The 15,170-nt window shown below is 35.2% G+C and overlaps 1 protein-coding gene and 1 long non-coding RNA gene across 9 annotated transcripts in view; one reads left to right on the top strand and one right to left on the bottom strand.

The window, feature by feature from the left end:
- LOC106623403 (estradiol 17-beta-dehydrogenase 11) overlaps positions 1 to 7,800 on the bottom strand; it is a 31,627-nt gene extending 23,827 nt beyond the window's left edge. Inside the window, exons 1-2 of one of the 7 annotated variants that reach the window (XM_036366663.2) lie at positions 7,525 to 7,800; positions 2,035 to 2,415 (exon numbers count right to left, since the gene is read on the bottom strand). In XM_036366663.2, coding sequence (XP_036222556.2) covers positions 2,035 to 2,217 — 183 coding nt within the window. In that variant the 5' untranslated portion in view covers positions 2,218 to 2,415; positions 7,525 to 7,800. The remainder of the gene's footprint in view (positions 1 to 2,034; positions 2,416 to 7,524) is intronic. The other 6 variants (XM_036366666.2, XM_036366664.2, XM_036366667.2 and 3 more) reach the window with 6 other exon arrangements.
- On the top strand, positions 3,024 to 5,260 carry LOC118681586 (uncharacterized). 2 transcript variants are annotated; one of them, XR_004977296.2, is made up of 4 exons: positions 3,024 to 3,505; positions 3,866 to 4,038; positions 4,677 to 4,829; positions 4,910 to 5,260. It is a non-coding gene; the product is annotated as an uncharacterized lncRNA (long non-coding RNA). The 2 variants fall into 2 exon arrangements; XR_004977295.2 differs by lacking the exon at positions 3,024 to 3,505 and adding an exon at positions 3,512 to 3,800.
- Positions 7,801 to 15,170: the final 7,370 nt, after the last annotated feature.

The following is a 15,170-nucleotide window of genomic DNA, read 5'->3' as shown; positions in this document are numbered from 1 at the left end:
TTAAACGGTGTTCGTTGACAGTGGAATGGAGAGTTAAATTGTTGCTAATTGAGTTGTGAAATGTCATTGCTTTGTTAATTAAAAAGGAAAAATGGTAAATAGTTATGGACTAAGGGTAAATATTGAAAATTTTTTATGATTACTCCTACGCTCTGTTAAACATTAGCTTTTGACGTTTGAGCTGAGCGTCTCTGTATAATAATGTTATTAATTACATTTGAATGTTTCAGTGTACGATAGGTTTTAATGGTAGCTATAAGCTATGATTGCCCAATCTAAATAATTTATTTGGATATTATAGCATTGCTTTGAGCAGTAATCCAGGCCAAATTTTGCGAAATTATTTCGTCAAATAAAAAAGTTTCCCTTACAATGACTTGATTCTAATCGTTCAGTTTGTATGGCCCCTATATGCTATAGTAATCCGATATCGTCGGTTCCGACTTATGAACAACTTCTTGCAGAGAAAAAGATGTGTGCAAAATTTTAGAGTAATATCTCAAAAACTGAAGGTCTAGTTCGCTAATATACATATAATATATATTTTATTGGCTTCGTGGTAAACTGAATATACCCTGTTTATCTAAATCCATGTCCTGGGCTTCAGCAAGTTTTGAACCAGTATTTGATTAAAATTTTTTTCTGATTCACCGAACTTCAAATAAACAAATAAGGAAGTTCTAAGTTCGGGTGTAACCGAACATTTTCTACCCTCGCAACTTGCAAGAATCAAAGCCCGGGAAATTACTTCAGATGTTGACAAAACTTTATATTAAAGGAAGTATTGATCCGATTCAACCCATTTTTGACACAAAGACATACTATTATCGAGAGTTTCATTTATTTATTTTATGATATGAATTTTAATTATATATCTTACACATCGACCGATATTTTCGGTAGGAGGTCAATTATAGGCACTGGGGTCCACATATTCAGTACCTAGGGGCTTGAACAGTTGTGGTTAGATTTAGACAATTTTTGGTCACAAGGTGGCATACTTTAAACGGATAATTCACGCAAAATTAAATAAAATATAATCATTGTTGCTGGATTTGCATACTGGAAAGTGAAAAAATCAGATGAAACTTAAAATGGTGTTATATGGGAAATAGGTTGTAATCCGTTTTCGCCCATTTTCGCACTATAACATAGAAATATAAAAAGAATGTTATGTACCGAATTTGGTTGAAATCGGTTAAGCAGATTCCAAGATATGGGTTTTCACCTAAAAGTGGGCGGTGCCCCTCCCAGTGTCTAATTTTGAACGCGGTTTCTATAAAGTCATCTCATACCATCCCTGAGTTAAAATTTAATGTCTCTGGCTAGTTTAGTGCTTGATTTATCGCGCTTTTAGTAGTTTTTAACAATACCGTTATATGGGGAGTGGGCGGGGTTGTCCCCCATTTTCACACTGTAGATAGAGGTGCTAAAACCATTTGATTTCAGTGAATCTTGTTATTATAGCTTTAGCGGTTTAGGGGATATGCATTTTAAATCTATTAAGGGGCGGGACCACGCGCACTTTTCAAAAAGTTTTTAACTAAAGTTGCCTGTGATCCTGTGTACCAAATAACAGTATTGTATCTTATTGTGGAGCTTAGTTATGGCAATTTATTTGTTTTTGTGTAATGGCGTTTTGTGGGTGTGGCAGGGGTCCGATTGCGCCCATCTGCAATTCCAACCGTCTTACGGTACCAAGAAACATATGCACTAAGTTTCATAAAGATATTTTTATCTTTTTACTCAAGCTACAGCTTGCACGGACAGACGGACGGAGAGACAGTCACCCTGATTTCAACTCGTCACTTCATCCTGATCATTTATATATATTATATATTGTTATGTATAACACTATATCTACTTTAATTAGTTTTAGGTGATACAAACAACCATTGGGTGAACAAAACTATTATACTCTGTAGCAACAGGTTGCGATTAGTATTTTACACCCACCGATCCCACTTCATTCTATGTCACATTAACGATTTATTTAACCAAGTACTATAATGTCAACATCAGTATATAACTCACCTGGATAATATAGCCGATCGAGCATATAATGAACCACAGGAAGTCCCTTATGGCATCCGCCCAGCTCCAAACGCTGCTGAAAAAGGACACCGTCGGCGCGGTCGCAGTTGCCAATTGTCCGTTGGGCAAATGGCCATTGGCTGCGCTGCCACTGGCTTCCGAAGAATTGTTGTTATTCACCATTTTCACCGTTAATTTTAGATATTCAACTTTTGATTGTTATTTTATTGAGAACACACAAATTAGGTTCATTCGTTTATTTAAGTTTTCTCAATGAACTTAATAATTTGTTTTCATTTCATACGAACAGCCAGGAAAACACGTTGCCAGATCACATAAAATTCTTCTATATACACTAAAATGTAAGGAAACCCACTTGCACTAAACACAGAATGCCAATTAAAAAAAAAAGAAGTAGTAAATCTTGTTTAGACCGACTGCAACTTGAATATTTCGCAAGGAGTTTTGAATACGCAAAAGAAAAAAAATCACAACGAAACAAATTGGTGGCGAAAAAGAACTGTTCGCTTGTGCGTAAGTATATGTGTATGGATATTTATTTATTTTCCTGGCTAGCTGTCTTTGCACGTAGGAGCTTGAGTTTGATAAAAATTCGTTATTCCGCGCTACACGTCCGCTCTGCTGAGCGTAAGAAACTTGAGTGTTCGCTAAATCGCTTCGAGTGTCGCTTGACTTCTCCGCTCGACACATAGCGCGCAGCTCACTTTTGTGAGGCTTTCGATTTTCTCGACCGCAACAACAACAACAGCGCATCGCAAATGATAGCCAACAAAAAATAGTTGTAGCATGCTGGCGGGAACGGTCTGCACACAGCTGCGCTCGGCCAAAGCTTAGCTCAGGCGCTCAGCAGCTCAGGTGCAGCAGCTGCTGAAGCGTGCATGCTAATGCTGAAGCTTGAGCTAGCTGTGGCGCTGCAGCTCTAATTAAAATCAGACGTCACACAGCTGTTGTGCTTTGTTGTAGCATTCCGCTCACACCACCCTCCACCTCCCTCCTATGTGTTTGTTTCGCACGCTTCACTTCACTTTGCATTACAGTTTTCATATCGAACCTACCAACATGCTTTCGGTTTTGTTAGTTTTTTTTTTTGTCTTCAGCTTCTTTATCTAATTTTTTCTTTTGATTTTTCTTTAGCGTTGTTCGGCACAGCTGATCGTATTGTGTTGCGTTGGCTTTGCGCGCCAAAATGCTTGCAAACGATTGGCGGTGGCCCGCGAAGTGGCTTTCTTAAAGAGACCTTCAAGGTTGGTTATTTTGTATTTCATTTTCCTTTCATTTCTTTAGTGGGGTATCTTTTCGAAACAAATGTATGTACATACATAAGAGCGTGAGCAATTCGTTTTCGTTTTCATTTCTTATAACTGTTTCTTTCATCCTGTTTCCTATTCTGCTCTTTTGTTTTGATGCACTAATTGGTCTTCTTTGCCTTTATTATAATTTGTTCCGTCAGGTAAATTGTTTCCCATTTTCATTCCGATAGGGAGAGGTGCGGACTTAGTAGTTTTCTTTTTTAATATGCGTTTATTTGTTAATTATAATTTTTTTATAATTTCAAAATGTTTTGTGTCAAATAGACGTAAGGAAGTACTTTTATAAGAATCTTCATACTTAGTTGCTTAAGGTGGAAATATCATTAAATCGTGCAAAACAAAGCCCGTTGATGAAAAAATAAAAATCTACATATTTTTTAAAACCAATGGCACTTTATATTATAGTATATTAAGTTTGTAACACCTAGAAGGAAGGTTCGCAGACCCTAGGAAATAACATATTTAATTAAATATTATTATTATTATTATTTTTCCAATAGATAGCGTTATTTAGCTGTATCTCGCGTTGTATATGTCCGATCAGGTTCGGCTGGATGGCGTTAGAAAGATGACATTTCGTACTAAAAAATTTTTTCCGACAGCCGAGTCCAAACATCGATTACAATTGTCCAGGATCTAAACATTGCACAAAAAATCGTTTGGAACTATTTTAGTAAGTCTGGATACGAAAAGTAATAATTAAAGCATTCAAGTTAATTCAAAAATTATGGATTTCTTTTTACTACACCTAATATATAGTAAAATGATCAGCATGAAGAGCTGAGTTGATTCAGCCATGTACGTCTTTTTGTCCGTCTGACTGAATAGATGCGAACTAATCTCTCAGTTTTTGAGATATCGATCTAAAATTTAGCACACGTCCTTTTCTCCACAAGAAGCTGCTCATTTATCTGAACCGCCGATATTGAATCATTATAGCATATAGCTGCCATAAAAACTAAACGATCGGAATCAAGTGCTTGTATGGAAAACTTTTTCATTTGACATTTTGCATGGTTATTATCCAAAACAACGGTGCAATCTCTGAAAAAATTGTTCAGATCGAGTTACTATAGCATATAGTTGCCATACAAAGTTAACGAGCGGAATCAAGTGTTTGTATAGAAAAACAAAAATGTTTCCAAACAAAAAATAGCTGATGATCCGTAAAACCGATATTTGGATATGATAGGAGCACAAAGCTGAAGATCTTCATGTCTATCATAAAAATATTTTCACTTTGCATTACTTATATGTTCTTATATGAGAGGCACTTTCTTAATTTTACTGTAGCCTCTCTATTTGCGGTAGGTGGTCACAGTTCAAACTTATGTCTGGACAATCGGATGTATGGTGACATATGTTACTTATATACCCTTCACATGTAGTCAATTTCGTAAATGATTGATTCAGATAATTTTACTACCGAGGGACTAGTTTGCTTTCAAGCTCACGGCCAAACAGGTAACTTCACATACGAATATTATAGATTAGTTGATATCATCAAACCTCATCTTAAAATGGTATTCTCTAATCCATCTCAGCTTACAAATATAAGGCCAAAGCATAAGACAATCGCGAAGTTGGTGAACGACATTTTGAGAGCTTAATAGGTACCTACCAGGGGCGTCACTTTTTATTAGCTCGAAAGCCACCGAATGTACTCCGTTATTTAGGAAAGCGCCGATAGCAGATAGATATCTGTACAACATACTACAAGTATATAGATTAAAAAGCAACAAATTTGAATGAAACAACTAGTTCGTCTCATCGTCTCTATATTTTTGCATTTCTGAGGCAGGAGGTCACGAGTAATACAAAAACAATAATATTGAAATGATATGCAAGATAACAAAATTTAGAATTTATGAATAAATAAACATACTTATGAGAATAACCGTAAAAAAATTTCTAATGAATTATCTGATTTCTAAATAAATATTCCTAAAAAAAAATACATAACAAAGCTTTAAGTAAACGTCGAGTTGATTTTTTGCGAATTTTTAGTTTTGGATGTGAATATAGCTTGGCCTTGAATTAATAAACGCGAAAACAGGATTTTCTCTATTTTTGCAAATTGCTTAATATTTTTATTTTAGCTGAGCTATTTGAAGTTGGTGATGGTGTGTATCGGATATTTATTCTATGGCGTCGTTAATTCAACTTATTTTGCATTAACTCAGATTCATGTGAAGGTCATCGCTTTTTTATATATTCTATGCACTTTAATGTAGTTATTTGGATTAAAACCTGAAAAACTGTGATATTATGCACAATTACCAGCACACTTGAATATTTAGTTAAAAAACCAGAGATTTTGATTGATTTTTCATTATAAATTATCCACGAATCATCATCGGAGTTCTAATTCCAGTATAAAAACGGAGCTGAAGAGAAATTCTACAGTTTGTTTATACAAGTCCGATCCAAGATACAGTAGATTGGAAGTAGCAGATAAGCTTTATCATCAACAGATTTAATAGTAGGTGAATGGATTAAGTGCGTTAATAACACTAATAATATCATACTTTTGAGTATAACCCGAGATGATCTGATAACATTGAGGCGCACACCATAAATTGAGAGTTGCTTAGAACGATATCTGAATGATAAAAAATACTTTATTTCGTGAGAGAACTATTGGATGCTTAACAGTTTTGTACAGTGGAATTACTTTTTTTATGATGCCCATATTTTATGGGTCGGATATTTTTTCCTATTTTCTGAATGCTTTAAAGCTGCCTTAAAGATAATATCTGCAATTATTATATCTTCTAGTTGCTTAACATATTATATGCTCCAATATGAATTGAGGCTCTAACATGAAATCTTATGCAAGAGCAATAACTACAGCGCATCAGCGAAATATTAGTGCTTTCCAGACTATATCAACCGACACTGCTTCGTACTTGAGCCGGGATGCTACCTATTGACAATTATATAATTATATCAGCTATCAGCGCCAAAAACAGTATTGATAAAGGCAAAGGAAAGGAATTAGAGGTCTAAAATGTGGCAGCAGCGTTGGCAATGCTAATCCAAAGGACAGAGGACCCACAGACTGATACCAGACATACAATCGTGAATAGACAGACGACTTGGTAACCTGGATTTCGATCTGACCCAAATAATGAGTGTAAATGGGTGCTTTAGAAGCTAACTCTACAGATGCCATCATGACATTAGTCCAGTGTACAGAGTGCATATGTACATGACTCTGAATATGTATGTACTATTTATTCTTTTATTGCCTTCGTTTTTAAAATACAAGGGAGAAACTAGAAACTATTGTAGACTGGGCGTCCGTTAGTTCTCATAATAGAGGAGACCTAAAAGTCTTGTCACTCCCATGAAGTATGGTAATACTTAATCTGGTGGTTCCTTGTGAGATTCTTGAGTTTGTTGCAGATTAAAGTTCCGCACTCTGGCTTTCGATGATTCAATTTTTCAAGGTCTTAACTGGCGAAAAGAAGAGTAATAAAATATAATTTATAATGTAAGTTTTTACTGATTTCACTATTTTGCTTGTGCTTTTCAAAAGTGTTCCTAACAATTTTTGCATTTGAAAATATACAAGTGTTCGGATACAGGCTGTATTATTATATCGTATCATTATGCATATCTGTGGATCACTTCACAGACCAGTTATGCAAAACCAATCAGCAGTACTAAAGGCAAACGCTTTGTGCGCAAAAAAAGTAGCGACAGCCCGTCAAAACAAAGAAGTGGAGGAAACAGCAAGAAGCGTTAATTAGTCGGCAGAATCTAAACCGTTGGATTTGTGCGTTGTGCAGAGCGGTGCGCGTGCCGCTGGAAGTTCAAGAAACTCTTTAGCCAAAATAAAGGTCAGCAGCTAGTCAAATGCGGTTTGCAGTTGTTGTTGCATTAATTGCATTAATTATTTACGTCATTACGTGGCTTTTTGTTAATTTTTGCTTAACATATTTTATAATTATTGATTTTTTGGTTGATTTTTGTTTGCTTCTGGCTTAGCAGCGCTTTTAAGTTTAGTGATTTTGTGCAGCGAGTCACAGAGTATTCTCGTATACCGCTGAACCACCACCACTATAGAACACCTTCTATACTTTTCCATGAACGAGTGTTTGAAGGCACAGATATTAATTCTAAAATTATTACTGTAAATTCATATGAGACTCACACACCGACTATCGAACTAAAATTATCCGCTGAATTACCGATTTTTCGATTCCGGTACTTCCATTAATAAATTTCTTGTTCCACTTGGTCTTGTAGTTTTATTTTTTCAACTTTAAACATTTATTTAGGCACATAAACTCTTATTTTCTAATAATTAGCCAGACGAAGTTTTTGCATGAATGCAATTCAACATAGAAAAAACATTTTCTTCAATTGCTTTCATCAAATAATGATTCGATTCTCTGAAAGAAACTGAGCTGTTTTGACAATTCATGCTTTATCTCTGATTCATGCAATAGGAATGTCATTTTTAGCGCGTGCGCAGTTGTAATGTTTGTTGTAATCTGTTTTGTATTTATTTTGGGTTTGCACCCAAACTCAACGCCGAAAAGGACTTGTGTTTTGTGTAGCGGTGCGTTGCCACTTTTGTGGAAATAAGAGTGGTGAGCAAACTTAATATCAAATTCTTACATTTTTCCTTAGATCTGCAGCAATTTAGTTTTTTACTTTAATTGACTTTTAGCCACTTTTTAAAATCCTTTTATGTTTCTGGTTTTTAGAAAAATCGAAAACTCACATAAACGAACTCTTAGCTTAGATAAATCTCAGCAAAAACAACATAATTTTAGTCTCTCTTTCTCACTGTCTCCTGCTCTTTAAAAACGTTATTTATTTTAATGATAATATTTAAGACATTTTTACATAATTTAAGAAATATTTCCATACAATTCTGCAAAGGTGTCTTCACCTTTACATAGAGGATAAGCGTGTTTATATTCTTTATCCATATTACTGGCATTAACTACCAACAGGACTGGAAGGATTTCTTAACGTATTTGCTCTACAAAAGTAACACTGTTTCCATTTTCGCCAATGTTGTGCTTTAATAACTAAAGGGTGTTTTTTTAGATATGTGGTTTTTAGGAAGAAATAAAACGCATATAATTTAATATTCTTAAAGAATTTAGCTAAATTCTTATGAAGATAAGGATTTACCAATTTGTTTTAAAAATGATTTCGCCTAAGTGACCGCCGCGGTTGGCTCGAACAAATTCCAGCTGAGAAGGCCAATTTTCGACCATTTTTTGCAGCAGTTGGAACCGTAATTCATACAATACTTCACACAAAACCCCACAAAAAGTAGTTCAGCGGTGTTAAATGCCACGATTTTGGACGCCACGCCACAGACCCATGGGACGAGACAATGCGCTCACCAAAGTTTCCTTCAATTTGATTGTTCCTTTGGATGTATGGCATGTAGCGAGGTCTTTCTGGAACCAAAGGTCGTCCACATTAATATCCTCCAGTTGAGGCACGAAAAATTCTTTAATCATGGCTCTATACCGTTCACCATTGAATATAACATTATGGCCGGCTTTATTTGTGAAGAAATATGGACCAATGATTCCTTCTGTCCATAGAGCACACCAAATTGTAACTTTTTGAGGATATACCGGCGTAATGGCTTGATTATCATCCCTACAAATGCGACAATTTTGTTTATTAATGAACCCATTCAACCAAAAGAGAGCTTCATCTCTGAACAAAAAATTTTCTTGTGAAAATCGGGACGCTATATCATTTTGGGCCCATTCACCGAATGTGCGGCACGCTTGATGATCGTTCGGCTTCAATTATTGCACGAGTAGGATTTTTTTAGCTCGCAAACTAATATTCTTTCTCAAAATATTCCTTAAAGTGTATGGTCGCAGTCGAATTGTTGCGCGAGATGGCGGCTGGAATATTCAGGTCTTCTTCGGTACTCTGCTCCACAGCAGCAATAGCGTCTTGGGTGCGAATTGTACGCCATCTCTGAGGATGCGCATTATCTACTAGAGTAAACGTAGTGCCAAACCGATCCATGGTTGCTTGAATTATCGACTCCGCTGGACGATTATGTCGACCGAATACTGGACGAACATATAATGAGGTAGATTTACCTAGAAATAGAACGAATAACTTAATAAAATGGAGATAATTAAATTAAAATGTTCTTTGAAACCACTCATGACGTAAGGCCATCTATCCTTTTCTGGTAGAGGTTGTCTAATACAGTTTAGGAAAAGGAGAAACTCATTGACATCTATGTGAAATAGACCTTTTCTAATATCTTTTTTACTAAATCAAAATTACAAAAAAAAAACTTCTGTAAAGTCAACCAAAGAGGGAAAATTTAATATATTCAGTATATGCGATCTAAGGCAACGAGATAATCTATTTTGATAGCGATATACAAAAAGCATACGCGTACGGAGGAACGAAAGTCTGTGTATTGAGTAAATGGGCTCTAAGGGACAGTATAGACAGATTACATATATTTTTGGAAGATATCGAGAGCAGTATATGTGCAAGGTGCGATTACTGTTTTGAGGCATAAGTAATTTAATAAGAAAACAAATTCTTGGCATGCACTAAGAGGTGGCTTTTTGAGAATGCTTCGTTCTAAATTTGCTTTAAGGAATTTACTCACTTGAAAGAGCGAAAAGCCGCGTATATTGTGAACTTTTTTTACAGAGGAATTTTTTTAATAAATAAATTAAAATAATGCACATTTACAGAATTAAATGTACTTTCATAATCGGTCGAAATTCATTTTGAAAACTTTGAATACCCTTTATCCCGTAGCCGATTTCCAGAAGCACCTCCGAAAAAAGGTGGCAAATTCTTGGCGATAAGTAAGATTTTTCTGCTTAAAATTATTTTAAACCTAAAAACTAAAAATATAGATAATGATTAAAGTTCTAGTTAAAATTTTAATTTTTGACAAAATTCGTTTTATTTTTTGGGAAAAAGTGTGTGAGTGGGCTTTAAAATCGAAACTTATATTAACAAGTAAGGAAGGGCTAAGTTCGGATGTAACCGAACATTTTATACTCTCGCAAAGTCAAATGGTATACTCGTTTGAGATTTCTTTGTGGATTGACTGATATTTTCGGTAGAAGGTCAACTATAGGCACTGGGGTCCACATATTTAGTACTTAGGGGTTTGAACAGTTTTGGTTCGATTTAGACAATTTTTGGCCGCAAGGTGGCATACTTTAATTGCATTATTCACGCAAAGTTTTACCCCGATATAATCATTATTACCTGATTTGCATAGTGGAAAGTGAAAGAATCAGATGGAATTGAAAATGGTGTTACATGGGAAATAGGCGCGGTTGTAGTCCGATTTCGCCCATTTTCGCACTGTGATATAGAAACATGAAAAGAACGTTATGCACCGAATTTGGTTGAAATCGGTTGAGCAGATCTCAAGATATGGGTTTTCACCTAAAAGTGGGCTGTGCCACGCCCACTGACTAATTTTGAACGCGGTTCCTATTAAGTCATCTCATACCATCGCAGAGATAAAAGTAATGTCTCTGGCGTGTTTAGTGCTTGATTTATCGCGCTTTTAGTAGATTTTAACAGTACCGTTATATGGGGAGTGGGCGGAGTTGCCACCCGATTTCAACTATTTTCACACCGTCAATAGAAGTGCTAAAAACATTTGCTTCCAATGAATTTTGTTATTATAGCATTAGCGGTTTAGGAGATATGCACATTAAACCTATTAGAGGCGGGACCACGATAAGATATCTCAATTTTTACTCAAGTTAGAGCTTGCACGGACGGACGGACGGACAGACAGTCACCCGGATTTCAACTCGTCTCTTCATCCTGATCATTTATATATATATAACCCTATATCTAACTCGATTAGTTTTAGGTGATACAAACAACCGTTAGGTGAACAAAACTATTATACTCTGTAGCAACAGGTTGCGAGAGTATAAAAATCGTATCCTTCGATGATTACGTAACAAATATATTCAAGATTGTCGTGTGAAAACAGGTTTACGGGAAAAACGATCAAATACATATGTATATGTCTTACCACTTGTCTTACTTAGTCTTGCCATATAATCTGTTACAAAGTTTACAATACATTCAGTGAGGAAAAATTTTTAAAAAAAGAGCCGTTATTTTTGTTATAATTGGTATACAATGTCTGCTCGTACATATGTAATATCAGTTCGGTGTTTGCTTTCGCTTCTTAACAATGGAATGGGGACACAAAGAAATTCGTATGGTGTTGATTGTTTTACATAAATGTGTAAGAAGCACAAGTAAAATGAGGTTCTCTGAAAACTTAATATTTTCAGAATGTTTATCTACTGAACCATTGATCGTTTCTCCCAAACGTCTACAGTTGATGATGGAAAGAGAAGCGGTCGTCCTCGCATGATTCGAACCAATTCAGCCACAAAAGCTGTTTTTGAATGCATTCGCAGAAATCCTCTTGGAAAATGGAAAATTATGTTAAAGGAAATGGATATATCGACCGGATCAATGTCTTATTCGAGATGATCTCCACATGAAAGCCCTCTGTCGGTCAACTGGTCATCTTTTGACAACGCGCTTGAAGCAAATTAAGCTTAACAAATGCAAACGGTTTCTTTAGTGGCACGTGGTCAGCCGTGAAAGTATCCTTTTAACAGATTAACAATTTTTAACCTTTGAAGAAGTTTTTTATAAGGAAAATGACAAAATCTACGCTAAAATTTTCAAAGACATAAAACATATTTTTTAAAGAGTTAAACGTTGTCAATATCCAGTTGTGTGAGAAAGGGCACCCTTACCCAAACCCTTGTCCCTTGTCTATGGGCCTTGTGCGATATCAGCAAGCGTTCGTCAGCAACCAGCACTTGTGGAGTTGCGAAAGCCTTCTAGCTCAGAGTGGAACATATAAGGTACATGGAGTTACTGGCTCTTAGCAAGGTTCACTTAGCCGCAAGGATAAGTCCCAAATGGAGACTGTGAGACTAGAGATTTTGGAGAACTCAATTTGTCAAAGTTGCAGATAGGAAAAGGAGTTGTCCAGCTTTGGCCAGACTAAGGTTGAAGCATCTCAATTGCCATAATTTATAGGCACTCAGCAAATTGGCTGGAGTAGATATTAGCCTGCTCAATAAATTTGTGGCTTGCTCTAGGCGTTTTGCAGATATGCGACGGTATCTATGATCCAACCCTAGGAGTTCTGAGCAACACAACGGCCAAGCGTCTCCAGCTGTTCAAGTGGTTTTATACGTGACCTCACGCAAAAACAGCCGATTTACGTTACCTAACATAACCATTTTTATACCGGACTTGTAACAGAACTAATGGCAGGACTGAGTTTATGTGTTCAGAAGCACTTAATTACAAGTTTTTATGGAAAGTTTTATTTCTTCGGTTCTACAAAAATATATACGAGTACATATGTATGTGACCTTGAAATGTGACAACACTAACAACTTCGTGATGTCAATCAAAACTTTTCTAAATTATACAAATTTTGTTTATATTTGTATCTAATTGAGTAAATAAAAATAACTACCGTGAACTACCAAATAATTAACAGCTATATATGCCACTAATACAGTCCATTAAGCCTTTACAAACAAACAGCTTATCGAGTGTTCTTCAAAGCATTGAACCATAAAATTCGTTGTTAATAAATAAACGCTAAAGTGCCTCGCATTATGTCATAAAATGACAACGCAAAAATCGCACAAATGTAAAATTAAAGCGTACTTGCTAAAAAGCACGGAAGCACATCGTCAACTACTGAAACGCTCGCCGTTGAGAGGCAGAACAGCACTTCGCAACTTCACTATAAAATGCACACACATACATACAAATAACTGCTAATGTGTTTTGGCAAATAAACAACTTCCTCTTCATTTGCAGACAACGTTTGAGGAAGTAAAATAGGTTAAATTACATACAGATGTGATGCCACGATCCAAAGAACTAAGAATATCCGGTAAATTGTTTCAATTCTACTCATCTACGCTTCTATGTTATACACATACGCACGCACAAGCGAACAGCAGACTCAAGAGTATAAAAAGAATTTGCACAGATTTTATTAGGCGTCATTCTAAGGTCAACCGAAAAATTTGTAAATCCAGTTTTTTCAATAAATCAATGTGCATATGTATTGGTGTTTGCAAAAAAGTTTTAATTTCGACCTATTAAATAATACAGTTTATATACATAGATACTTGTATACTTGTACATATAAAAAACGTATGACATACACTTGACCATATGTCGGCTGGGAATTCCCACACTCCTAGATCTACATGTATTCATGTATGTATTTGTATGTGTGCGCGCAGTAGTCATCGTATCAGTCAGAATTACTACTATGCGGAAATTATTAAATTCTTTATATATTGCTTAACGCCAATGAAAAAGGCAATACATAAATATTTATTTTGTTGCTTTATTATTTAGACTAATTTTAAATAAACATTAGTGCCTTGATTACGTTCTATTTGAAATCCGTCTTCGTATATTTTCGCATACCGCCGGAGTTCAACGCCTTTTTTGACGTTTCAAAAACAAATGCTAATGTGTTTTTAGGGTTAATATCAAAGTAAGGAAATTGAAAAAGGTGTTTACTTAAAATTTATAGAAATGAAAATTTCCTAGAAACAAGAAAAAACGGTAGCTTCAGCTGCTCCGAAGCTATAATACACTTCACAAACACGTTTTTTATAGCAACTAAATATGGCTCATTCCATCCAAAATTATCATACAAAAATTTTTTTCGTACAAAACATGTTTTTTGTGTTCTTTGACGCAAAATTTTGGACACGTATTTTTTTATTTCGACCTAATACTTGTATAAACAATTTTGGAGTTATGAATTTTCAAAATATCAACGTTAGAAAAAAGTACGTTTAAACATTTGCGTGTACGAAGAAAAGTATTTCATTATAAAAATAACCAACTGACCTATTCTTTACGATTTTTTCTTAGCTTTGCAATGAGATATACGTTGATTTTTCGACTTTTTTTATAAACAAAAGGTACATTTTTATAATTAAATAAATTTTAATATATACAAGTAAGGAAAGGCTAAGTTCGGATGTAACCGATCATTTTATACTTTCGCTAGGTCAAATGGTATACTCGTTTGAGATTTCTATGTGGCGTGGTTGTAATCCGATTTCGCCCATTTTCGCCCTATAACATAGAAATATGAGTTTGATTTTAAAAAATAAACAAATAAGCAAATCTGAAGATATGGGTTTTCCCCTAAAAGTAAGCGGTGGCACGCCCACTTTATAATTTTGAACGCGGTTCCTATAAAGTCATCTCATGTCATCCTAGGGATAAAATTTAATGTCTCTGGCGTGTTTAGTGCTTGATTTATCGCGCCTTTAATAGTTTTTAACGGGAGAGTGGGCGGGGAAAATCATTTGTTTTCATTGAATTTTGTAAAAATCATAGATATAGACTTATTTATATATAAATAATTTAGATGACAAGACGCATTGAATTCCGAGTAACTGGCTATCTGTCCGTCAATCCATCTGTCCGACCGTAAAATATCTTGATGAAACTTAGTAATCGTGTTTTTTTACATCTAAGGGGGTTAGTATTGTAGATCGGAATCGGTTCATTGCTACGTAGACAAACTACAACTAAGCGAAAATATTAAAAGGACTATACTAAGTGTAGGTAGCGTTTATTGAGAAAAATGTTGTAATTATAGAAAATACATAGCTTTGTTCCTATGTTTCGGATCATTGTTTTCTTTCAGTTTCCTATTTTGGTTATTTTTGCCGTAAATCATTTCAGCTGACTTCAGTAAACCCCTTTTTATACAAT

The sequence above is a fragment of the Bactrocera oleae genome, chromosome 3, assembly GCF_042242935.1.
Source record: "Bactrocera oleae isolate idBacOlea1 chromosome 3, idBacOlea1, whole genome shotgun sequence".
Classification (NCBI taxonomy): domain Eukaryota; kingdom Metazoa; phylum Arthropoda; class Insecta; order Diptera; family Tephritidae; genus Bactrocera; species Bactrocera oleae.
Note: the sequence above shows the minus strand (reverse complement) of the source record. Positions and strands in the feature narration are given on the sequence as shown.